The following is a 27,241-nucleotide window of genomic DNA, read 5'->3' as shown; positions in this document are numbered from 1 at the left end:
TTATGCTTTAATTTTTGGGATGTTCCCTATTGTCCCTTACATAATGCTAATTCTTCTTGCAGTTTACCTTGCTGATGTATCAAGCAGAATGTACTGGCTCTGCAGTTATCTCTGCCAGGTAATGACAAATGGTGTTAAGTGGACGGCTTTTAATTTGGTCCTGTAGGATAATTTTTTCAGCTAGTGCCAAATCTTTGTGGCAAGGATCTCAAAAATAGTTTAAAGGCTAAATAAAAAAGCAAAATGATCAAAAATCACTGTTTTTTGAATTTGCATCCTTCAGCCCAAATGGATAACATAACACAAGCACAAGCAACTGACACGACTGTTCACTCTAAGAATGGTGTAGTGTCTAATGGCCACACAAGTGCTGCATGTGACTGAGCGTCTTCTGTCCCAATTAAGTGGCATAGTGTCCCAAATAAACAAAGGGAATCCTGGCTTCTTCATGATTTGCTTTTGTTCTTTAAGTGTTGCCCTAAATAAGCAGCTGCCCAGATTAACCAGAATCCACTGTATTTAATTTTTGAATTTATTTTGTTGGCTCAGTAGTGGAAAGCATTTTCAAGAATTAATATTGCTTTGATTTGGCACTTCTAGCTTTGCAATTTCAGACTTTTAGTATAAACATGCATTTGGGAACAGAGTTACCCACCGTTGTGCAAGGATGAATCAGTTGTCACAGTGCCAAACAAAAGCTTTAAAAAGTATTTACTATTATGTTTTGTAACTCCATAAACTAATTGAAAGAAATACAGGGGAGACCGGTGTTTTCACATGTACTTCTAACTTTCGATTTTACTTTTGTGAGGCTGGCGCACATGGTGTGGTGGTAAAATGAGGTATGCCATTCATGTACTTTTACCTATAACCCATAATGAATTATTTAAACAAAGAATACTTGATAAAACAATATATTTACAACATCATCCAAATATTACTGAATATTAAATACACAATATTTACTTACTTTCTTCACCATACACACAGACTCCATAGTTCAACACCAAGTGCTTGTAGGACAGTTGGCTCATCATGCTTGCTGCCTCAAAAAAGGACTGAAAAAGAACCCAGAAACAATAAAACACTTTAGTTTATATTTTTAAACCAAATACCAAATTTCATATCGAGCTTTATTGAGATGTGATTTGGTGCTACAAATACTCAACCCTTCCAAATCACATCTCTGATTTCTATCAGATCAGAGACATGTGACAAAGCATTTGCCATTTTGTTTGAAAATTATTATTTATTGAACAACAACATGTCTCACTAAGTGGTGCTAATAGACATCAGTGCCATGCCTTTTGAACATCATTGTAAGTTTACTGGCTGGAAGGGAAAAGAGACCAAATCAGAACAGAAAGTGACTATTGGGATGTTCTGAAATAGTCTCGAAGCATATAAAGACTTCCCAGTTCTGTAAAGGTGGCAAACAGATAGAAGTCTTCACGTCCAACAGCTTAACCCCATGTTATCCAATGCATGGTCGGCTGGTGGCACAGTAACATCAACACCGGACTGCGGAACGGAGGTTCCCGGGTTCGAATCCAGTCGGGCCGTTCCCGAGTACGCTTTCCAACCGTGCTGGGTTTAGTGTTGTCCTCGTAAAATAAAGAAAAATACCGCAAAATGTCTGTGTGAGGAGTGGCGCGCCACACAGTCTTTTGTTCCGCGCCTCGTAAGGCATGAAAAAGCCGGACGCTGGCCTCTCAAGCCTGAGTTGACATCATCATCATCCAATGCTTGCTGTATTTTCATGGATTAAGACATTCTGCCAGTAACTGACTCATTAAATCCAGTATTGACTCTATCAATAATGGTCTCTATGTGGATAATTACATGGGATATGATAGCTGGAGCTTCTTATTACAGAACCAATGTATGGCAAATACTAGATGTGCAAAATAAGAACAGGAAACACTGAAAAAGTACAGCAGCATCTGTTGAATATTGGTGAAAGGTCGAACTTGGAACATTGGTTTTGTTTCAGATACTGCCAGACCTGCATTTTCTCTTCTCATTGCAGTTTTATATTATTTCACAAGTAATCACAGAAGTATAGCACTTCATTCAGGAGGGATGCTGATTCTTTAGGAGATAATGGGCAGAAGAAAAGGAACAAAAAAGGTTTGGTGTAATCAATCTGTGTGTATTTATTAACTAAGAATGGAATAAAACAGAGGAGGGATGTTTCAATTTCATCCGCAACACATGAAAGTGAAGGAAAGACTGATTTCCTATTTCTTGCTTTCTATTTTAACTCCATGAGTAATGATTTGAGAAGGGACTTGCGTGAACTTTACAGACTTAAAATGGCAGCACATGGAAACTGAACTCCTTTCAGACTCAGGCTGAATTATAGAGGATGGGGAGGAGGTCTGGCCGCTACACATGTAGCATGCAGGCCCACCGGTGTGTTGACACATGCTGGTGCTTCTGAACCAGATACCCAGCTATGGGTATATAGCCTCACTGCCTTGTGGGCAGCCTTGGGAGAGATGTAAGCTATGGGAGTAAACCCAGAAAACAAATCTGGAGTGGCGCCTCTAAGGCGGTTGGATATTATTGAAAATCTTTTAGGCAGCTCTTGCAGCCAAACTGGTGCCAAGCGTACTTCATAAGCTTTCCTTTGGACTACATTGGTGAGGCCAAGAGGGGGATCTTGATGACTAGGCATCTCAGGATCTCCATACCTTCAGCTCAGGCTTGTGATAATGACCATCATCACCCATTGTCCTTCAAGACAGACAGGTGCCAACCACCACAGCTATAAAATGTAAGGTAGTATAAATCTATTTTCTTTACAAATGGATTTTTGCTAATTTATTTGAAAGTCTAATACTGTTAGATGTGTTGGCAAGGCCTCTCTTAGGAGGCAACATAAGTTAACTTGCAAACCTTCTACAAATGTGCACAAAGATTTTCTTCACTTAGTCTGCGAGTAGACATCAGGTGCATCACAATTCCAAACAACTGCATTCTGCAGGTGACATTTTTATTGCTTAGAAACTGGTGCTTTGTGTGTGTGATTTGATCAGCTCAGGATTTATATTTTAAAATTAACTTTCAGAATATAACTGGCAAAGTTAGTGTTGAGTATTCATCCATAAATCTTATAAAACAATGAGGATAGATCTTAACCATGTGAAGATTCAGAGAGAATATTTGGATTTTGATCCAGCAATAAATGCCTAGTGCAAGATGGCTTTGTCAGTGAATGCATTTTGTTTCCAGAAATGTTTGCAAATACACTTAACTCTATACATTCTTTCATTGTTGAAAAGATTATGCTTGCCAAGCCTTGAGGATTCTTTAACTTGCATTTTCCACTATTTATAAGTTGTGTTAACATTGAAGGTACATATTGTTCCCATGAGGGAGCTTGTGGGATTTGAATGCTTTTTTATTGTATATTTGCATTATACAAATGAGCATGTGTGGTCTTCACTATAAGAACTAGTAAGTAAATCTTTTTGATTTCATATTGTCATTTTAGAAATACAGTGCCTTGTAAAAGCATTCTGCTCCCAAACCTACATAAAAAAGTATTATAACCAGGGATTTTGATCAATTTAATAGAGAATTTTTATTTGTGAATCATATGCTCCTATTTCACAATAGAGTCCAAATGATGCTACCTCCACCATACTTTACAGTGGGGATGATGTTACCTGGCTGATGCGCAGTTATAGATCTACATCACAGTAAAGAAAAAAAAGCATTTCCTTGCCTGTAAGGACTTTGCAAATCATCACTTACACAATACTATAAAGATGTGGAAGAAGGTCTTGTGGTTGGATGAGATTTTTGGCCTCAACACGAAATGATATCTGTGGCAAAGAACTTTAATCTTGCCAGTGATGTGCTGAGCACCTCTGGCAAGACCTCAAGATTGCTGCCACTGCCACTCTCCAACTAACCTGGCACAGTTTGAGCAATTTTGCAAGGAGGAATGGGCAAATCTTGCTCCATCATGTTGTGCAAAACTAATTAAGAGATTTATTCAATAAGACTATTGGCTGTAATAGTTGCAAGAGGTAGTCCAACTAAGTACTGAGTAAAGAGTGATGAGTACTTCTAAACTGCTGACATTTCAATTTTTATATTTTTAGTTTCTCATGCCTTACAATTTTCTGTACTTTTTTGTGCTCTACTGTGAATCAGAAACACGATTCACAAATAATTCTCAGTTAAATTGATCAAAGTCCCTGGTCGTAATACTCATTTATGTGAACAAAGTGTGGGCCTGACTACTTTACAAGGCACTGTATATAAAGGCCAAACAGCAAAACCAAAATAGCATGTATCTGCATTTCTCTCTCATTTTGTAAATGTGGCTTCGTTTTAAGTGTTTGCTTGATAGCAAAAAGCAAAAGGCAGTCAATCCTTACTCTAACACAGGTGAGTGTTTACTTCCTAGAAACGGTGGTCGAGTGGCAAGACATCACTGCTGTAGTATTGGGAGTTAAAAAGTTAACAAATTAAATATCAAATCCAATTCGCCATTTTTCTGAAGATCTTTATAACAAATGAGTTTGAAACAGGATTAATTCAGTACTTAATGTTCAATCTTGTCTAAGGAATACATTCTTTAATTATTTCCACTGAAAATGTGGACAAATGTGGTAACTACCTATCTGAGTCAATAGAATTCCTATTTCAATAACACACAATGTTTATTTTTGTGGAAAGCTTAGTTAATATCCTTAAACTTATTTGCATTTGCCACCTCCACAGTGGATTCCAGTTAACTGGGCCATCAGTTAATTGGGCCAACTGCTTATTTAAAGAACAAAAATTAATTGAGAAAATAGCTGGAATTCACTTCACTTATTTGGAACATTATGCCACTTATGAGACTGTTGAACAGTTTCTAACTAGTGTCAGTGGCATGCACTTACGTGGCCATTAGGGACTACACCGTGGTTAGTGCAAACAGTTTTTAAAATGCATCGGTTGCATGTGTTTGTGTTTATAAAGCAGTGATTTTTGTTTCTGATATTTGAGAGAAATAAGCAGTAAGACAATTCAGAACTGTTTTGCAGTTTCAACCATTCAGGCTTGGAGATGCCAGAAATGGCCGGGAGTGAAAATGGAACAATTTCATTCCTTCAACGAATTAGGAACTATGAAGTATTTGAAGGTTTCAACAATCATCTAGAATGTTACAATGAAATGAAGATTTAGAGGATGCAATCATTGAAATGATTGTATGAAGACAGCCCATTATCTACACTAAGTGTCTGCACTGATTTTGTTCATTTACAGTTCATCAAAAGAACACGGCTGTGTATGCTGGAAGAATTCCTCCGTTGGTAATTATTAGGAAAAAATACACAATTTTATAATACTATCATAGTATTTATAGTATTCAAATTTGTTCTGTATTTCATTTAAATACACAATTTGTTACTCAGGTAAATGGTAAATTGTCTTTTTTTATATCTTCTTAAATATTCGAATGAAAATTCGGCTAATTGGGTCAGCCACTTAATTGAACCAAAATGTACTGTTCTTGATGAGCCTCAATTTACCAGAATCCACTCTAATAGCAAACATTTTCATCTCTGTAAAAAGTACATTTTTGCATTTTCTGAAAAGGAAATTCTAAAGTTTTGAAGTTATTTAATGTACAAACAAACCTCTGAGTAAGTTCTGTGTGCTTTTTCTAGAACTTTTAGGAGAACTTCCGTTTTGTGTATCTGACCATAGTCTCCCATTTCTTGCCTCACTCCTTTGAAAATTTTGGTAAACGTCCCTTGTCCGAGGCTTTCACCCTGTGAATGAAATAACACATGGAATTTCTATAGGGATGTGTGTTTCACAATCATACCAACTTTTGCTGAATATCAATAATATTTTAAATTAGCTGTTTCTTACAAGAGCTCTTCCTCTTGCACCTCGCAATTGGACATGGCAGCAAGGCAAGCATTGGAACAAGCAGTAAACAAAACAATGAATTCTTTAAACAGGTTCTAAAAATGCAAATTGCAATTTTTGAAGTAGAATTCCATTCACAGTAATTTTATAGAGACTTAAACAGTTGTAGTGTGTCACAAGACATGACTGAAAGGTACACAAAAGGAGATTGGGGCTGAGAGGAAAAATGGACCAGCCATGATAGAATGGCGGAGCAGACTCGATGGGCCAAATGGCCTAATTCTACTCCTATACCTTATAGTTCTAGAAAGTCACACAGATGGTGCAGTAAGCTCCATAGGAAGGAACATAAATTATAATTGATATATTTTTCCTAGTAACCCGTGAGCAAATGCCCTTGTGTGGCTCTAACAATTTTTATTCAAAATAATATTTATGCCAAATTCAAAGTGATCAGGAGAAGGAATTGTGTCTACTGGGAATAAAAATCCTATCTGTCCATTCTATTTAGAAACAGGTTCAATGGCAACATGTCTGATATCTGCATCTATTCCTTCTGCCTGCTCTGTGAGACAGAACAAAAATCTACTTCTTCAGAGTTGTCCTAGCCACAACATATGAACTCTCCATTAAACCTCCAATAAATATGTGCACAGAAAAACTTACTTTCTATAATGTCATATAGTAAAATTAGATCAGTGTATATTTCCATCCATCCAATTAAACCAATCAGCAATAGATTAAGGATATGGATCTGCTGAAATTTTAGAATAAATTTGTGGAAGTGTTGAAGAGGTGCAGTTTAACAAACACCTATATTTCACATTAGCCACTCACAAACAACTATTCATGAGAAAATAAAACAGTATTCCTTACAAATATCAGATCCTCTTTCTTGATTTTGTGAAAAACCATCTGGGTGATGTTATGCCTCTGTAACACGGGAGATGTAGTGGGATCAGAAACACAGTTGCTTCTCATGACTAGAAGATTAGATTTATCTGTGGATGCACATAAATGTTGATAAGTTAAAAAAATAAACCAATGAATAAACATCAATGAAAACTGCAATACTATGTTTCATGTTCAGGAACTAATGTTATACTTATTATTCAAGTCAAGTCAAGTCAAGTCACTTTTCATGCTAAATAAAGATTTACCTGTACTCATTCAGCAAGACTGCCCAAGTAAGCATTAGAGGCTAGCTATTAAATATATTTAAAAACACAGTTACATAGGTGTTTGCACAAGAGGGGAATGAAGAGTTAAAAGGCATGGAGTTGGAGCGGAGTCCAGAGCAGCCACGATCTTATCAATGGCGGAGTAGACTTGATGAGCCAAATGGCTGACTCCAGCTCCTATTTCTTAAGTTTCTTGCTCAGTATTTCCATACCACAACTGAGGAAGAAACGGTGGAGACTCCCCACCAATGCTTAGAGTCATTAAGAGAAACATTCCTGGGTGATTGTCCTCTAATCACAAGTCTTTTTATTAGAACACTCCTTCCATCTACAAGTATCTCTAAACTCTAGATAGTGTCAATAACATTAGGGTGATGTAGGATTGGTGTGAGATTGAGGAAGTTTAATTATCTAATAATGTCAATGAAAGATATTCAAGTTAGCATGAATAATAAGGAGTAAAAGATATAGGGGTTAAAAAAAAAACATGCTTAAAGTCTCTGCTGATCAGCTGTAGAGTGGCTAATATTTTGGGGGATGTTGATATAGGTAGTTACTTAGACATAAGACATAACAATAATGACTTGGAATTTCTAATACAATTGAATGGACATATTTGATGGTGAAACAAAAAATCGCACCTTTTAAGACAAAATTGAGGTGACTTTTTCTCTTTCAGAGGACTCTGAGTTTTTAAAATTCTATTCTAAGGCTGTAGAGTTATTTGAATATTTTCAAGGCAAAAGTGGACAGATACTTGTTAAGCAAGGAGGTGAAAGTAACTAGGGCTAGATTGAAATGTGCACCTGAAATTACAATCAGATCAATATGAAATGAATAGAGCAGCAAGATTAATGAACTGAGTGGCTGTCTTCCACCCTAATTTGTATATTTATTGATTCCTGGGATAAACCAGAATCAGAATCAAATTAGGATTACTATCACTGGCATAAAGTGATAGTCTTGATATCTTGATATTTGTTGTTTTTGCAATAGTAGTATATTGCAATAGATAACAATAAAAATGGTGGATTACACTAAGAGTGTATGCATACTCATATACACTGTGTGTGTGTGTGTATATAAAATACATGAAATAAGTAGTGCAAAAAAAGTAGTGAGGTAGTGTTCATAGGTTCAATGTCTATTCAGAAATCTGATAGCAGAGGGGAAGAAGCTGTTCCTGAATTGTTGAATTCGTGCCTTCAGGCTCCTGTACCTCCTCCCTGATGGTAGCAATGAAAAGAAGGCATGCCCTGGGTGATGGAGGTCCTTAATGATGGATGCCACCTTTCTGAGGCATCGCTCCTTAAAGATGTCCTGGATGCTGGGGAAGGTAGTGCCAATGATGGAGCTGATGAGTTCACAAGTTTCTGCAGCTTCTTTCAATCCTGTGCAGTACTCCACCTCCCACACCAGACAGAGATGCAGCCAGTTAGAATGCTCTCCATGAGCTACATCTGTTGTAATTTCCAACTACACCAGACATGAAAATATGCTACACAGGAATTCATTCTGAAACCCAGGCTGAGTGTGCAGTAGGTGGGGGAGAGGATGGTGGGTTGCAGAGTTACTGGGATATTGTCTTACTCATCAAGGGAGAGGAGCATAAAATCATGCATCAGAGTTGAGGATTGTGGGTATTAGCTGATTTGAGGGAGTTTCTGCAGAGCAGGGTGAAGCCTGAAGGATGAGATAAGTTATTGGCCAGGGTGTTCTGGGAGTGCTCAGTTACGATCATGCTGTTACCAGTTGTTCTTGCTGCAATTTAATCAACTTGTGAGCTTGCCATTTTCTACACAATTCACCTGGATGGTAAGGAGAAAGGAATGAAAAATGACGTGGGCAAATTTATACTTTCACTGGAGTGTTGAAGCGGCCTTCGTCCATCCACTCAGCTGGATTTGGGCCTAATTACCTCAAATCTATCTCTTAAATCAAGCCTTACATCTCTCTGCATAAATCAGAAAAATATTTCCATGAACTAGGATGTTTGTACAGACCCAGTCAGTAAGAAAAATAAAGATAGAATTTGCAGCCATTATTTCTTCAGTCTGAAATGACAAACCATATGTGAATAATGAACATATTACCTTTTGGTTTTGGTGGACAGCATTTGATAAACTGGAAGATAACACCATCTGATCGAACTGTCTCCTTTTTGTAGCAGTTTAGCAAATCTTTAAGACTGCTGAAGCTCTTCTTAGCACCATTGAGATTGTACTCATTATTCTCATTTTTGGTAATTAAACAATGCTTCCATTCAGTCACACCGTCCTTCTAAATAAAAAGTAGATGACAATTAACTCAAATGTTCGACCATTTTGTAAACTGTAATCTTTACGAATTAATCTTAAATTTGCAGCTTTGACAAGTTCACACTTGAAAGTAGTAGGTTTGAAAAGATAATCTACTCTAGCAGCCCTCTTTTGTTCTGCTTATTTATGGAACTTCTATTGCTTTACCTTCAGTGTAGCGGCCAATTCTAACCAAACCAATTGCTGCTGCCGGAGACCCCGATGGATTTACTATACTTCCATGACGCACCCTCAGAGCCACTTGTTCCAAAAGTCGAAGATATAATATGTATCTGATCATTTAATAGTAATTTGCCAACATAAGATCTTGAAGTGATGAAACTTAACCACACCCAAGTGTAAGTTAAGCATAATTGAGTAGTCAGCAAAAGATATGACATCCGTCAGTTCTCAGCTACATACTACTCAGAACAAAGCATATATACATTCAATTTTAGCTTTCTAACAAGGAAATTTAGCATGGAGTTTTTTAGGATTACAAGGAGAAAATGGACAGGAGGAGGATGAGAAGTGCAATGGAAGGATTGAGCAGGAAAGAAAGGAGCCATCTGGAAGCAACCATGGTGAGCAGATTATGGTCTGAACTGTGATTACACTAAACAATTTGAATTGAGCATACAGTGATATTAAGTAATAACATTACTTGATCTAGAGTGGGAGCAGAGAAAGACTCAAGGAAGAGGTAAGAAACCTGGAATGGTTACTCTGAAGCTTTTAAGAGGCACGAGTCACAATCCTGAAAAGAAGTGGAATTATGATTTGTCACAGGACCAGAACCCAAATATTAAGTATGCCTAGACTAGACAATAATCTTTAGGTGATGCTAAGTGCTTAAAATAGAGTGCCCAAGGAGATAGTAAAGGCAGTGTTTGAATGTAGAAGGATGATTGGATAGACATTTAAGGGCATGAAGGAATCATCCAAATCAAAGTTTAGAAGCAGAATGCAATATGCATATATAATACCATTGTACATTCACCAAGGATAAGTTTTCACCTCAATGTGTTAGGATCTGGCTGATGAACAAGTCATTTTAATTTCGGTTGCGATCTACACGTAAATGATTTACCTCCACAGCCACAGTGAGAAAGTATTTATTGAACTCTTTAGGACTACAACGAAGAATGTAAAAGCCTTTCTGATTCCCAGCCTTCTTGAGTTTATTCACAGCAAAGTCTAACCTGCGGCAGAAAAAAGTGACATTCAAATTATTTTTGACAATTGTACCATGAAGATTGGCATCTCATAATGGCAGATCTCTACACTGAGGCTTAAATTTTGTGAGCTCAAGGGAACTGATGAGAAACTGTTTAGTTCTGCCCATATAAATAGTAGTTCCTTTCACTTCAGCTGATTTATGAAGCTATACCAGCTGAGTATGCACACAGAAAAACCATAGAAACCATGGAAAATCACACTCCCAGCTGTGTGTGATTAGTGCACTGTGTACTTTCTCCTACTGTATTTCTTACCTCTTCAGAAATTGTAGCCAGTTGTTTGCAAAGCCCCAAACTGAGCTTAGAAGTACAAAATCAGTCAGAAGAGATGGTATCTTTTGCAAATAGAGCACACAGTTCTGTGGTCAGCATTAAAACTATTATTGAATTACAAATTCAAGGCATCTCTCAAATATTAAACAAGGCAAAATATAAAAACCACACCAAATGGTAACATGCATGCTTCAGATTGAAAAATTACACTAATTAGAATGGATTAACATACAATTAAATCTCATTACATGCTTAACAATTTTAGGAAGCTGCCCAAATACAGTCCTTTTAAAGGGATAATAATCCTGTTGACATATATAGTATATGAAGTGGTCTACCCTGTACGGTAGCAAGTTGATGTATTTGAAGACTCTGTTATCCTTGTAATAGAATCAGTGGTCTCTTTTCATATTTCCTTTATGATCACAGTACCCATTCACCAGTGTCAGAGCCACAGAATGGTTTAGAATTCTTCACATTTATAATTAGCAGAGATAAGTGTGAATTGCCCAACATGCACATAAAAATTTACATTCGAAGCAGCCTGGCTACAGCAGACAGAGAACTTAGCATTACTGGAGAATTAGCAACGTCTTCATGGAGCTTGTTGGTACTTGTTAAGTAATCCAGTGAAATTTCAGTTTTACAACATCTTGAATTTATATTTGGTCTACTGCGAATCACTGTTTTCGGAAACTTCAGGATATGGATCAGCATTTTGGAAGTATTTTTATGCTTCTTTAATCTATTTTTATTCCACAACCTGCTGCCCACACCATTTCCCATTTCATTTCCATCCACCCCCACCCCCAGTGTGGTTGTGCAAAATATATTACTGGAAAAATCAAAATTCTGATCCTTGAGTTCAAATCAGTCCAGAGCCTCTTCTTTCAGCTTCTAGCTCAATAACCAATTTTTTTGACCATATGTTTGGCTCCATACCTTTAAGTCCCCATATTTCACCTTGCATTGGACTTACAAAGGTCCCTGGAATATTTTATATTGTTCACGACAGTTTACAAATGGACCAGTTAGCTCACTTGACCCTTCCCGACTTAGCTTCTAGCTTGGTGAATCAAGACTTGGATGGTCTTGGAAAGGGAGGATGAAATGGTAAGAGGAGTTCTCTCTCTGTGCTGAGGTCATATGCAGACTGGAAGAGGAGCTGTCAGAGGTCACAGAGATACACTTAACAATTGATGGTTTGGCAGATTGATAGGTGGTGAGGTATCTTGATTGTATTGCTTGGGACATCAGTGGATCATATGAAGGTCATGAACCTTGGGCAAGGGTAGATAGATAGATAGATAGATAGATAGATAGATAGATACTTTATTCATCCCCATGGGGAAATTCAACTTTTTTTTCCAATGTCCCATACACTTGCTGTAGCAAAACTAATTACATACAATACTTAACTCAGTAAAAAAAAAAAAAAAATGATATGCATCTAAATCACCGTCTCAAAAAGCATTAATAGCTTTTAAAAAGTTCTTAAGTCCTGGAGGTAGAATTGTAAAGCCTAATGGCATTGGGGAGTATTGACCTCTTCATCCTGTCTGAGGAGCATTGCATTGATAGTAACCTGTCACTGAAACTGCTTCTCTGTCTCTGGATGGTGCTATGTAGAGGATGTTCAGAGTTTTCCATAATTGACCGTAGCCTACTCAGCGCCCTTCGCTCAGCTACCGATGTTAAACTCTCCAGTCCTTTGCCCACGACAGAGCCCGCCTTCCTTACCAGCTTATTAAGACGTGAGGCGTCCCTCTTCTTAATGCTTCCTCCCCAACACGCCACCACAAAGAAGAGGGCGCTCTCCACAACTGACCTATAGAACATCTTCAGCATCTCACTGCAGACATTGAATGACGCCAACCTTCTTAGGAAGTACATTCGACTCTGTGCCTTCCTGCACAAGGCATCTGTGTTGGCAGTCCAGTCAAGCTTCTCGTCTAACTGTACTCCCAGATACTTGTAGGTCTTAACCTGCTCCACACGTTCTCCATTAATGATCACTGGCTCCATATGAGGCCTAGACCTCCTAAAGTCCACCACCATCTCCTTGGTCTTGGTGATATTGAGACGCAGGTAGTTTGAGTTGCACCATATCACAAAGTCCTGTATCAGTTTCCTATACTCCTCCTCCTGTCCATTCCTGACACACCCCACTATGGCCGTGTCATCAGCGAACTTCTGCACATGGCAGGACTCTGAGTCATATTGGAAGTCTGATGTGTACAGGGTGAACAGGACCGGAGAGAGTACGGTTCCCTGCGGCGCCCCTGTGCTGCTGACCACCGTGTCAGACCTACAGTCTCCCAACCGCACATACTGAGGTCTATCTGTCAAGTAGTCCACTATCCAATCCACCATGTGAGAGTCTACTCCCATCTCCGTTAGTTTGTGCCTTAAGATCTTGGGCTGGATGGTGTTAAAGGCACTAGAGAAGTCAAGGGTAGTGGTCATTCCAATGGCAGTGACAGAGATGGCAGGGCAATTATCTCAAACAAGTGCCAAGTCAGTATGTAACTTCCTGAGTTAATTTCCATGTACCTGGTTGGGGCAAACCCAAGTAAGGCCTTGCATGTCACACTGAAGTAGGCATTAAGAGGCATCTGCCCATTGAAATTTGTAGAATTGCCACTGAACTCATCTTGTACATCAGAGACTCAATAGGTTAGGGTGCCCAATGTACAGAAGACATCTGATCACAAATGGTGGACTTCAGACATCTTGTAAGGGAATACTTATTACCATAAATATTCTACTTTTGATTGACATTGAATCACATGGTGCTACATAAAACAATTTCTAGCAAAAGATTTTTTAATTAGTAAGAATTTATGCATTAAGATCAACATATAATCAGACTAGGAAAAATAAATGAGTGGAAATCCTATCCTCTGAGGAAACTAAAATTAAATTGGGTGCTTGATCTCATTAGAATTAATCAATTTTTAACAGTATTGAAGAAAGTAATGACACATAAAAACACCAATGTGCGACCACATAGCTTTCATTAAAGGGACAATGTGGGAACGCAACGTACATCCAACAGCAGTTTTCTAAAGTAACTTATCCTTCTTGTTGAAAAAAATTGCATTCATTGTGGTGCTGAGTATGTTTATTATGATACAGTGTCTCCAGGAATTAAATTGCAATGACTATACAGGTTGAGTTATTGAAGGTTGAAAAGTAGTCTGCTTTTGGGGTATCTACAACCAGGAGCATGGACAAAGATTAAGAACCAGATCTTAAAGGTGTGAGATAATGAACATCATTCATCTCCAAAAGTCTCCAAACTGTAATTCATGCTTTATCAATAGATAGCGCCATATCTGGGACTCATTTTTGTTAACCAAAATTACTAAAGAAATAGGGAAAGATACTTTAATATTTCACTTTTTATTATGCTTGGATATCTTCCTTTTCAGCCTTGGATTTAATATATAGAGTTAGATCAGCCATGATCTCAGTGAAAGTTGGAAAAGGCTTTGATAGCTAAAATTGTCAACTGCTTTTCCTTTTAAATAATTTAACAGGTTATATTTTACAGATTGGTTACAGCTTTAGCCTGCTATGATTTCCAAAAGACAGTTCAGTACTTACGAGATGGGCCCATGACAATTGCTCTGAATGTTTTCCAACAAGCTTGGTGGTGCAACCTCTTTACAGAGATAATGGTGGGCATCTGCAGTTAATCTGTAGTATCCATCAATTAATGACACAAATGAAAAGCCTTCCTTTAGGGACGGAAATTCGACTTCCTATTTCAAAAACAATGGCAGTCCAGGTAAACAAATAATAAGCATGAAACATAAGATAAAACAATTTTACAGTTTTTTTTTTACATAGATAATATTGTATATTATCACAATAACAAAAGGTTAGGCAGGATCTGTGGAGATAAATTGGGTCAATGTTATCACCTTGATGACCTTGTATTGAAATGAAATGTTACTAACCTGAAATATAAACCTTATTTTGCATTGTCCACAGATGCTGCATCAAATGCCTAACATTTTCATTATTTTGTATTTTTACCTCATTGTCAGTCCAGTTTAAGATTATGGTAGAGTAATACAATGCAATTTTCACAAAATTACCTTTGCAGGTTCATTTAAATAAAAATGTTTACAAACAGACAAGTTAGCAAACTGGGGTGGCACAGTAATGTAGTGGTTAGCACAATGTTTTATAGGGCAGGCGACCCAGGTTCAATTCTCACCACTGCCTGCAGGGAGCTTGTACGTTCTCCTCATGACCGTGTGCGTTTCCGCCAGGTGCTCCGATTCCCTCCCACAGTTCAAAGATGTACTGGTTGGTAGGTTAGTTGGTCATTGTAAATTGCCTCATGATTAGGCTAATGTTAAATTAGGGGATTGCTGGGCAGTGTACCTTGAAGGGCCATAATAATAAAATAAAACAAGGCATTTCATTACCAAGGAAGATTTCCTCTGGATTACTTATTTTGTTCAAGAGGAGCTGTATCTGTATCAGGTGTCATTCCAAAGCATCTGGGACTGCTTTGTTTCTCAAGTTTTTCCATTTTAAATCAGGAATTCAGTAAAGCCAATAAAGTGATGCCTTTTCATGGTAGAGTAACTTACATTGAGATTCCTGTTCATTTCTGTTACCTTCCATCACAACCTCTATTGACATCCAACACCATCAAAGTCAACTATTCCACCAGTAAATACTATCTTCCTGACTTGGACATTGCCAATCAATAATATTAAGCAACCTAACACATAAGCCTACCACATGAACTTGATTCATAGCTTTCTGCAAGTTGAATTAGTTGAGGTCAGTGTATGGATCTTAGGACATAAAATAATGGTGTTATAAATGTTTAAGGACCTTTAGAACCTTTTTAACTATTGAATAAGATAATAACTGGACAGTCACATCAACACTACTCTCCTGCCATTACTCATATCTTTATCTCTTTAATGCATCAGAATATTTCAATATCAGGGTCAAATTTACTAAAGAACAAGCATCCACTTAGGAGGGCGAACCCATGAAAGCATCTGGCCAAGATGGAGCATCCGAACAAGTACCAAAGACCTGTGCTGATCAACTGGCGGGACTTCATCACTGATATCTTTAACTTCTTTCTTTAGTAGTCTGAGGTCCCCACGTTCTTCTTACAGACACCAATGTAATTCAAGCAGGCTTCAATTATACTGGTGTCTAAGAAGAATGTGGTAACCTGCCTCAATTACTATCATCTAGTAGCATTAACACCCACTGTGATGAAGTGCTTTGAGAGGTTGATGATGAAGCATCATCTCCTCCTGCTTGAGGAGTGACTTGGATCTGCTCCAATTTGCCTACTATCACAACAGAACAACACCAGATGCAATTTCATTGGCTTTTCACAACCATGGAATATATGGACATGGAAGGTACATACATCAGGATGCTCTTGAGTGACTGTAGTTCAGCATTCAATACTGTCATCCCCTCAAAACTCTACCTTCTTAGACGTTTGCGAAGGTTCAGCATGTCATTTAAAACTATAATAAATGCGCGGTGAAGAGTACTTTGATAGGCAGCATCACAGCCTGGTATGGAGACATCAATCCTCTAAAATGGAAAAGCCTAAAAAATGCAGTGGATCCAGCCCAGTCCATCACAGGTAATGCCCTCCCCACCATTGAACACATCAGCATGGAACGCTATTGCTGGAAAACAGCATCAGTCATCAAGGACCCCCACCATCCAGGCCATGCTCTTTTCTCACTGCTGCCATCAGGGAGAGTAGGCACAGGAGCCTCAGGTCCCACACCACCAGGTTTAGGAACAGTTATTCAATACTTCAGCCATTAGGCTCCTGAAATCAGAAGGGATAACTTCACTCACCCCAACACTGAACTGTTCCCACAAACTATGGACTGACTTTCAAGCTCTCTTCGTCTCATGTTCTCAATATTTATTATTTATTATTAGTAATTACATTTTGTTTATTATTATTTTTGTTTTATCTTTGTATTTACTGTGAATGCCCTCAAGAAAATGAACCTCAGGGGTTTTAATAGTGACATATACTGCATGTACTTTGATAATAAATTTACTTTGAACTTTTATAGATGTACATTGGAGAGCATTCTGACAGGCTGCATCACTCTGGTATGGGGGGGGTGGGGATGGGGGTGTGCTACTGCACAGGACCAAAAGAAGCTGCAGAGGGTCATAAATTTAGTCTGCTCCATCTTGGGTACTAGCCTACAAAGTACCCAGGATGTCTTCAAGGAGAGGTGTCTCAGAAAGGCAGCATTATTAAGGACCCCCAGCACCCAGAGCATGCCCTTTTCTCACTGTTACCATCAGGTAGGAGGTACAGAAGCCTGAAGGCACACACTCAGCAATTCAGGAACAGCTTCTTCCCATCTGCCAATTCCTGAATGGACACTGGACCCATGAACACTACCTCACTATTTAAATATATATTACTGATTGATTAATTAATTTTTAAATTCTATTCTATATTATGTATTGCATTGAACTGCTGCTGCTAAGTTAAGAAATTTCACGACACATGTTGATGATAATAAACTTGATTCTGATATATATAGCCCACTGCTACATGTAACTTGTCTACTTAAATACATAATCTATCCACAAATGTTGGGCTTCCTCTTTGAATCTTTTCACTTATTTCAACAATTCACATGAATTGCCAAAATTATATTGATGGGAAAGCATTACTGACAGACATATGTTTGGTATTTTCTCATGGAAATATTTTGTTTTGTATTGCTTACACCACGGACTGTAGTCTCATGGAAGTAAAAGTATTTTGACATTTTGCCCTTTCCCATGGCAGCCAGTGAGGAAGACGATACAGCGCCACTGGTTTTCAAAGGCCACTCAACTGCAGAGCCAGCAGCTGAAGGTCAGAAAAGGCTCTTCAGATTGCTAAGAAGAGTCTTTCCCAAGAAGAGTATAGCAGGTGCAGGCTGGAAGAACCACTTCTTCTAGCACCCAAAGTGAATCTGGATAAATTGCTGGTCTTTGGAATGATCCAACCTCCTCACTCTCATAGTCGTGATTATTCTCAGTGTTGGCCTGTATAAAGTTGTTGCTTAGAAGATCATATATTATAGGTGCTATGATTTTACAACCTTTTCTCTAAAACCACATCATATTTTACACAACTATTTAGGGTATTTAACCCAGTTTGTCTTTTCTGACATTTACGTTCCTCATTCTGTCTCAGGAATTTGTCCAACTAGTCAGTAAGGTCATGTATGGCATTCAACACAATCATTTTCATTCCTACCATGAGCAAATTTACTCCCTTTTCTGGTTTCACTAAAATTAATTTGCAAAACATGGAGAAAATTCTAAAACATGATGAGTAATTCATCTGTGGTTGGCGGCGCTCCAGTTGGATTGGGGCTGTGTACTCTACTTCTAAATTCACCTCTTTGAAATGAAAGGAATGAAATAGCTTATCACAGACTGGAGATATATTTCTTGATGCTGCGATCCCCAAACCTTAGCACTCTAGCACATAATTAACAGGAATTTCTTTTTATGATCAATTGAACAGATTTCGTCGACCATTAATTTTTCTCTGAGAGAAAACAGTTAATTGTGTATGTTTATTTTTACTGGGAGTTCATGGCCTGCACTAAGGCCACACTTTGGCTCCCACTGGCATAGCAGTTCACCAGCCTATTCAGAACAAGCTGAGCACAAATCTGATTTATTTCTCAGTACCTCGATGGTTCACACTAACTGCTTTTAACTTGTCTCTGCAGATCTCAGTTGGAAACTTTCAGAACTACTCCCAATAAATTTCAAAGTTCAAAGCATATTTATTATCAAAGTATGTATCCCTGTACTGTGCAATCTTGAGATTTGTCAACTTGCAGGCAGCCACAAAACAAATGAACACAATAGAACCCATTAAAAAACCCCACCAAACTTCAAGTGTGCAAAAAATAAATACGTAAACAAATAACACACAGGACATGAACAGCAAAGTCCCCGAATGTGAGTCCACAACTACTGAGCCAGTTCAGGGCAACAGCCAGTCCAGGAGCCTGATTGCCACAGGCCATAGTCACGGAGCCACTCCAGAGCTGAGGCTAGTAAAGCCTTTCAGAGTAGTTTGCTGAGCCCCAGTTTTTCTTTTGCCCTTGGCCTTGACAACTTGATCATTTTAATCTGGCTCAGTGGTTACATCAGCTAAACATTGTTTCTCGGGCCTGTGCCCTGTTGCTTCGATACAGCCTGAAGTTATAATCTGGCCCCAAGGTTGCTCCAGCAATGGCCGTTGCAGCTGTACTGCATTCTTGACAGTCCAGTTTGCAGAATTATTCTGGATACGCAGAAATACCAGGTCATACAGACGTTTCAGAAGCACAACTTCCAAAGGGAAATCACAGACAGTGGACGGCAGTGATCACAGTTCAGGAACAGTCTAATTAATAGAATACACACAAAATGCTGATGGAACGCAGCAGGCCAGGCAACATCTATAGGAAGAAGTACAGTCGACATTTCAGGCCAAGACCCTTCGTCAGGACATCCTGATGAAGGGCTCGACCCGAAACGTCGACTGTACTTCTTCCTATAGATGCTGCCTGGCCTGGTGCGTTCCACCAGCATTTTGTGTGTGTTGCTTGAATTTCCAGCATCTGCAGATTTCCTCGTGTTTGTGTAGTTAATAGAATAGTTAGTTTTGTCTGCTGTCATCATGTCTCACCAGTGCCAGCTTGCAGCTGGAGCTCGCATTTCACAGATCAGTCCACTATACTTAATTGCAATTTTGCAGTATATTCCTCATTCATCCTCTACTTATTCTGGAAATCTCCAGTAATTAGAATCATTTACTTAGAAATAAGCTCAATTTTATTACCCTTTATTCACTTATTTATTCTGCTGGTTTTAAGATGAACATGTAATCTTAAACATCCTGCTTAATTTTGTCAGCGTAAACAAGTCGGCATCATTCATCTAGTGCAACAATAGAAGCTAACTTTTCATTACAATATTATCATAATAGCTTCAGTATAGTCTACTTTTTAGTACTGTTTCACAATTGTTAGAGTTTTCTTCTACATTAGAGCCATATAGCTTGGAAGAAATAGAACCTTTGGCCCACCGCACCATACCTAAATACCTACCTACTGTATCTAATGCAGTTAAATAGTGAAGTCCAATTCTTCTCTACGGATGTCAATTTGCCATTTTGGCATCAATTCTGAAAACCTCCTCTTGCAACCTTTGATTTATGATAACATTTTATGTGGAAAAACTAATATTACTCCAGTCTGAGTTTCCTCTTTCATTTTCCAGTTGTCATACACAAACAGAACAATTTTAATAGATTAATTCCAAATCCTTACCAGCAAGATTCTTCATTATTGTGAAAATGATCCTTGGCCACAATCTAGTGTAGGGTTTATTTAGCACAAATCATTTTCAACATTAATCAGAAGGTCTATGAGTTGTCTAAGTATTAACTGCACAGCTTCAAATATCACATTGTTCTTACCAAAGTCTTGCTGTCTTGTTTGTTTATGGTGACAATCCTGCCCTCAGATGAGCCGTCTTTGCTTGCTTCTTTGATGCTGACATTGATGATTTCAGGGAAATCACAATAAGATTGCAGGTCCTGTCAACGGACAAGAATATTATGATGACAATATTTTGCTAAGTGAGTTTGCTAAAATACTAATTAATTTTCTACTTGTGCAGTAGCAATATGACATAAAACTTGTACCTTTGCTGAAAAAACTCAAAAGGCCAGCCGACATTTACAGAGAAAAAGAATTAACATTTTTGGTCAAGTCCTTCACCAATTCTGCCAATGGGCCTTCAACCTGAATTGTTCACACCATTTCCCTTTTCACAAATACTGCTTAATTTGCTGAATATTCTTAAGATTTTCTGTTTTATTTCAAGGCTTAACAAATATCACTGAGTGTATTATTATTCGACTTAATCTTGCATTTGAAGGGGATTTAGAAATTTTATTACATTTTTACTACCATAAGAGATACAAACAGAATATGGTAATTTGGCCCATCGAATCTGCTCTAATAGTCCTAATGTCTACATGCTTTAGTTTATATTGTTAAATTCATCTGTAGCAATTCAAGTTATATAAAAAATGTTGGTTTTCTTGGCTCTTCTATAGTTACTTTATGATATCTCCACTCATATGTAGAAAGAGAAAATGTGCTTTCATTTGAAGATTTTTCTCTGTCCGCTTTTATTTTTCTACCTGTTCCTTTGTTAACTTTCCCTGTTTTATCATCCCTTCTCTCTTATTATTGCCTGCCTACTTCTATGCAGGTATTCCCATTCATAAGCCTTGAATCATGGTTAGGATAACCTTCCGGGCAACAGAGGTTCATGGATTCAGGACCTGCTCCAGAGGCTTATGAAGAGACTAGGATTCTTTGTGGAATCCCAGATAGAAACTTCAGTGTAGTATCAAGTGCATTTTTATTTCGCAAATGCCTTCAATACCATACAGGCCTCATTGCTGGGGGAAAAGCTCCGTTCAGTGCAAATTGGCACTTCCATCGTATCTTGGAGAATGGACTACCTGACTGGCAGACTTCAGAGCTGTGTCAGATATCGCCATAAGCAGCACTGGGGCTCCACAGGGAACTGTATTGGCTCCGTTCCTGTTTACCCTGTATACATTGGAATTTGGATACAACATTGATGCAGAAGTTCTCTGACAACTCTGCAATAGTTGGATGTATAAAGGGAGGATGGGAAGATGAATACAGGGCTCTGGTGGAGAACTTTGTCAAATGCTGCAAGCTGAATCATCTGCAGCTCAACATCAGTAAAACAAAGAACATGGTGATGGACTTTAGGAAGACTTGCATTGCTCCCTGTTACTATTAATAGTGAGGATGTGAATGTGGTGAGGACCTACAAGTACCTGGGGGTGCACCTGAATAACATCTTGAGTGGAGCACCAAGACAGAGGCTGTGTACAAGAAGGGCAAGAGTTGCCCCTACCTCCTGAGGAGACTGAGGCCCTTTGGAGTATGCAGGCCTCTCCTTCATATTTTCTACCAGTCTGTATTCGCCAGTACAATCTTCTATGTGGTGGTGTGCTCGGGCAATGGCATCAACACAGGTGATGCCAACAGGCTCAATAAATTGAATAGAAAGGCTGGCTCTGTTATAGAAGTTAAACTGGACACACTGGAGGCTGTGGTAGAACAAAGGAACCAACGGAAAATACAGGCAATTCTAGACAATGTTTCTCACCCTCTGCTTGCCACCTTGGCTGAACAGAGGAGCACTTTTAGTAATAGACTAAGACAATTGCGCGGCTCCAAAGAGCGTGATATGAGGTCATTCTTACCCTTGGTCATTAGGCTCTGTAATGTGGGAAGTGATGACCCCCCCACCCACTGACTGTTGGTGGTAACTTATTTTTTATTCTTTCTATTTCTCTTCTAATATTTGTACCTGTGTAACTGTAATGCTACTGTAACACTAATTTCCTTTGGGGTCAATAAAGTATCTACCTGTTTACTGTCAAAATATAACGTCTTTTAAATAAACTGCAAGAGGATGTATGGCTCTGTAGAAAGTGTTAGGGGAAACTATTAATCCATTATCTTCTCCAATACTTTCTCCTCTACTGAACTTAATCTTTTCCAAATGTTTCTTTTAATTCTTTCATTGTCTGCAACGCCCTCGGCTCCAAAGCCTAATTGCATGTTTTGAGACATGCTCCCTCCATTTTTCCTTTACTCTCTGTAATGATCAGTACCTCATTCCTTGTAGTCTTAATCACTTAAAGGGGCACGGATCCTGCTCTGGCCCTATCCATCAACCCCCACCTCTCTTAACCCTTTTATTTCCTTTTCGATTGAATCCTGAAAATTACTTTCTCCAAAGTCACTCACAGTAATTGTTTTCTAACTCTCAATCACTTTCCATTATACCTCCTGTAACTGTTAATTATCCAAACAAATTCCACGAGAAATCTTTTTTTTGATGCACTATTTCCCACTATTACCCATTGGATCCTCTGTAAAAAATCCTGAAACTGTTCAATAGGATGTGTGCAAAAGCATTATGATGGTTTATACTCAGCAATATACTGGGGAGGCAAAGGTGCACCATAGTTTGTTCTAAACACAAGGGACTCTGCAGATATTGGAGCAACTGACCCCACTATATGCTGGGGGAACTCAGCAGGTCAGGCAGCATCTATGGAGGGGAATAAACAGCTGATGTTTTTGGATAAAACCTTCTTCAGGAATGGAAAGGTAGGAGCCAGAAGCCAAAATAAGGAGAGGGGATGGGGGAGAAGTAAGTTGGCAGACCAGGTGAGAGCGGGGAGGTTAAAAGCTGTGAGGGGATAGGTGGTAGAGTAAAGGACTGAAGAAAAAAGGATCTAATAGGACAGTGGACCATAGAAGAAAGAGATGAATGGGTGAAGAGGGGGGGTGAGGGTAATTAGAATGGCAGATGAATAAAGGTGGGGGCGGGGGCTGAATGGAATTAGGAGATCGATGCTCATGCCCTCAGATTGGAGGCTACCTAGATGGAATATGATGTGCTGTGTTCTCTTTTTTAGACAGACCCAATGCAAATTGGGGGACAACTTTGTCGAGAACCTTCATTGAAAAATGCAGGATCGCCTAGTGGTCCTGGTGATTATACATTTCAATTCAACTTCCTATTCCCGTTCTGATGTGTCTGTCCATATCTATTGCTATGATGAGGCCAAACTCAGGTTAAAGGAGCGACACCTCAAATTCTGTTTGTGTAGCCTCCAACCAGACGGCATAAACTTCAATTTCTCCAACTGCTGGTAATGACCTCCCTCCCCTCCACACAGTTCTCTCTTTTTATCATTACACATTCTGGTTACCCTCTCACCTTATCATTTCCCTCTAGTTCCCCTCCTCCTTCCTTCATGGTCCACTGTCCTCTCCTATTAGATTCCTTCTCCAGCGCATTACCTCTTCCACTTATTCCCTCCAAGCTTCTGATTTCATCTCCCCTTCCCCTATCAATCCTCACTTGGTCTCACCTATCACCTGCCAGTTTGTGCTCCTTCCGCTTGACCCCCACCTTCTTATTCTTCTGCTACCTTCCTTTACAGTACTGATGAAGAGTCTCACCCTGAAATGTTGACTGTTTATTCCCCTCCATTGATGCTGCCCGATCTGCTGAGTTCTGTGTGTTGCTACAGTTAATTCTGCAGCTTCACTGTTTCAGTAACCCAGGTTCAACTGTGACCTCTGAAACTTTGTGTGCAGGGCTTTCAAGTTCTCCTTGCAGTCTTTACTTCACATGTTCTAGTTTCATCCAAGACTCCAAAGATATACTGGCTGGCAGATTCCCTGACCATTGTATACTTCCCTAGTGTAGTTGGGAGATTTGATGAGCATGAGAAAGAGAAGAGGTTATGGGGAAATAAGTGGGTTGATGGGATTGCTCTGAAACCCCAAATGGACATCTCCTATGACATTTGAATTTTGCACTGATGGGACGATGCCCAGTTTTTAGTGCAGTGCCAATAATTTGCATCAGAGACAATGGTATCACCTTTAAAGGCACATTCAGCACAGCAGCCCAATAGCCTTAGCAGCATGGAATGACAGCCATGGAGGAAAAAGGGAGAAAGGAGCTCCAAAATTCACACAATGCGGTTCTAAGATCTAGGTACAAGAAGTTGAGGCCAGGAGTGACATGCTGTGACAGAACTACTATTGGGATTTGCAAGAGGTAGATGTGAAGTATCAGTCAAATGTGAGAATACCCATCCATAGAGTAACTCCACAGAACATTTCACAAACTTGTATTATAGGTCACAGTCAACTCTAGATCAAGGTAAATAATGCTTTTTCCTGACGACGAAGGGTCTTGGCCCGAAACGTCAACAGCGCTTCTCCCTATAGACGCTGCCTGACCTGCTGCGTTCCACCAGCATTTTGTGTGTGATGCTTTTTCATGCTGACATTTAAACTGCACGCAAGTACAAATTGTTAATCACGTCAGCTGCAACTCGATTCACTCGAAACCAGAGAGGTAAAGTGTCAAAAGACACGATAAAAGATTACTCAATATCCTGGCTAAGTACATGGAAGGGTAAGCTTGAACTGATATGCGCTAAACACAGGAAATTGGGACCAGCTGGGTGAGCACCACGGTGGGCATGGAGTGGTTGGGCCAAAGGGCCTATATTTGTACTGAATTGTTCTACGAGTCCAATATCCTTCATTTCCTCCTTTTAAACAAAGTTAGGGGACGGTCATCTGCATGGGAAAGAGGTCTTCACAAAGACAGCACTTACATCCTGCAATGAAAAAGCACTGAGGCCTCAAACATCCCTGGAGCAAATGTGATCCACAGCCTGCCAGATACATCAATCAACAGTGTTCCTTTTGGTCTGACCAACAGTGGATACCCTCATTACCACTTGCAAATACTCTTGCAATGCCATAAAGATCTTCTGGCTACAGCTTACAAGTACAACTGCATTATGTTTGTCTTTGTAGGGATGGAGATGGGCAGGATAAGTGGGAGGGCACTGGAGGAAGAGGAAGGCGATGATGATAAGCATAGAGGACAATTTACACACCGTCTTGGAGACAGATATTGTGATGGATGAACAGATTAAATTAAGTGATGCAGGTGACATGGAGGTGTACCTGGCACCAGCAGGCTGAAGTCTGGAACCAGGTGTAGGGATTCCAGTGGAGCTTCTCCAGAGGGGAGAGTCTGCACATCTATACTGTCCTGGAGAATATGAATGAGGGCCCCAATAGAAAGTCTGCTATGACCAAGCCTAAGCACACTGATAGTTGGCATGATGACTGGCTGTTTGTTTGAGCACAGGGGATTCTGAAGAATGCTGAGGAATCTGTCTCCCTGCTCTGTTAGGAGCTGGAGACCAAGAATCCTGCTGGGGAGCAGCAACATTGCTTCACACAGCACCCACTGGTGTAGGTGACTGCTGCTGTGGAGACCCAGTGAATTTCGGTCTAGACTCATCCAAATCCAGGGAGAAATCTTTGGAGGGAAACGGGTAGTTGACATTTTGGGTTGAGATCCTTATCTGTCCATTTCCTTCCATTGATGTTACTTGACCTGCTGAGTTCCCCTAAATGCTCCTGAGTCGAGCAGCTGTAGTCTCATGTCTCCAACCAGAAATCTGCTTTCAGCAACAAGGGAGTAGTGTTTAGTTCTAAAGGAACAGTGATACAACACCAGGAAGCAGTTTGTTATTTTCACTGAGCAGAGAGGTGCTGTGGGAACAAGTTACTGACTTCCATGTACATAAAAATACTTTTGCCCCAGACTCCAACATTTGCAGTCTCTTGCATCTCTAGCCAAAATGTGTTCACAATCATGGGAGTAAACAGTCTGTGGCTCTCTCGGAATAAGGGACTGTTGGAGCTCAGCAATAAGCTGTTCAAATGTATGTCAGCAGCACTCTCCTGAATTGACAGAGGCAAGTCAGCTGTGAGGAGATCATTCTCCTAGAGTAGCAAAGACACACCAGCTCATTCACAAATGCCTACATTGTCACCAGATTCCTGCGAAGAAAGCTGACCTAAGATGAGTGAAGGCAACAGAGATCTTGTAACTCAGTGTCCGTTAGCTGGCACAATTTTAGGCTTGGAGGTTGAAACAAGAGTGGAGATGGCTGCACTGTTACTGCTGAGGTCCCCACTGAATGAGTTTTTCAGCAGCACAGTGCTGTGAAGTGCATTCCCTATTAGGTTCAACACACAATGTGGATTTCATAAGATGTTTTGAGTAGTTTGTAGCAAGTGCTGAAGAGGCTCAGCTGTGAGAAAATAGTGAGAAAAGTAGCATGACGTGCTCTAACATTTACTGAGATTCTTCAACAATGGTCATAGTTTTCACTTTTGGACCCCAATTTATATTGGAATGGATGCTGTGGAAGGAAGCTACTGACATGATGAAGGAAGCCCTGAACACCACCAGAGACGGTGGACCTCCATTGCTGCCCTAAGCACCAGTAATGCATAATGGGCAGTAAGATAAGGGTGTTGTGGAAGTAGTGACATCTATTAATGGGTGTCAAATGTTGAATGCAAGTCAGGTTCGACACAACAAATAGTGTAAAGAAATACCTGGTGAAATTTCCCACAACTTCACCTGGAAAACTGGACACACTGATAGAAACACAGAAAATAGGGGCAGGAGTAGGCCATTTGGCCCTTCGAGCCTGCACCGCCATTCAGTATGATCATGGCTGATCATCCAACTCAGAACCCTGTACCTGCTTTCTCTCCATACCCCCGATCCCTTTAGCCACAAGGGCCATACCTAACTTGATACTGCCACAAACTTGATCTTTGCCACTGATTTGCATACATCATCTGGA

The 27,241-nt window shown here is 39.5% G+C and overlaps 1 protein-coding gene across 3 annotated transcripts in view; it reads right to left on the bottom strand.

Moving 5' to 3' along the window:
• The window catches only part of jak2b (Janus kinase 2b), a 286,317-nt gene that overhangs the window by 41,339 nt on the left and 217,737 nt on the right, over nucleotides 1-27,241 (bottom strand). For 2 of the 3 annotated variants that reach the window (XM_073048656.1, XM_073048657.1), the window contains exons 7-13: nucleotides 20,387-20,506; nucleotides 14,482-14,639; nucleotides 10,452-10,563; nucleotides 9,158-9,344; nucleotides 6,760-6,884; nucleotides 5,646-5,780; nucleotides 971-1,058 (exon numbers count right to left, since the gene is read on the bottom strand). In XM_073048656.1, coding sequence (XP_072904757.1) covers nucleotides 971-1,058; nucleotides 5,646-5,780; nucleotides 6,760-6,884; nucleotides 9,158-9,344; nucleotides 10,452-10,563; nucleotides 14,482-14,639; nucleotides 20,387-20,506 — 925 coding nt within the window. The remainder of the gene's footprint in view (nucleotides 1-970; nucleotides 1,059-5,645; nucleotides 5,781-6,759; nucleotides 6,885-9,157; nucleotides 9,345-10,451; nucleotides 10,564-14,481; nucleotides 14,640-20,386; nucleotides 20,507-27,241) is intronic. The other variant, XM_073048658.1, reaches the window with a different exon arrangement.

The sequence above is a fragment of the Hemitrygon akajei genome, chromosome 6, assembly GCF_048418815.1.
Source record: "Hemitrygon akajei chromosome 6, sHemAka1.3, whole genome shotgun sequence".
In the NCBI taxonomy this organism is placed as follows: Eukaryota; Metazoa; Chordata; class Chondrichthyes; order Myliobatiformes; family Dasyatidae; genus Hemitrygon; species Hemitrygon akajei.
This window is presented reverse-complemented; position numbering and strand designations above follow the sequence as displayed.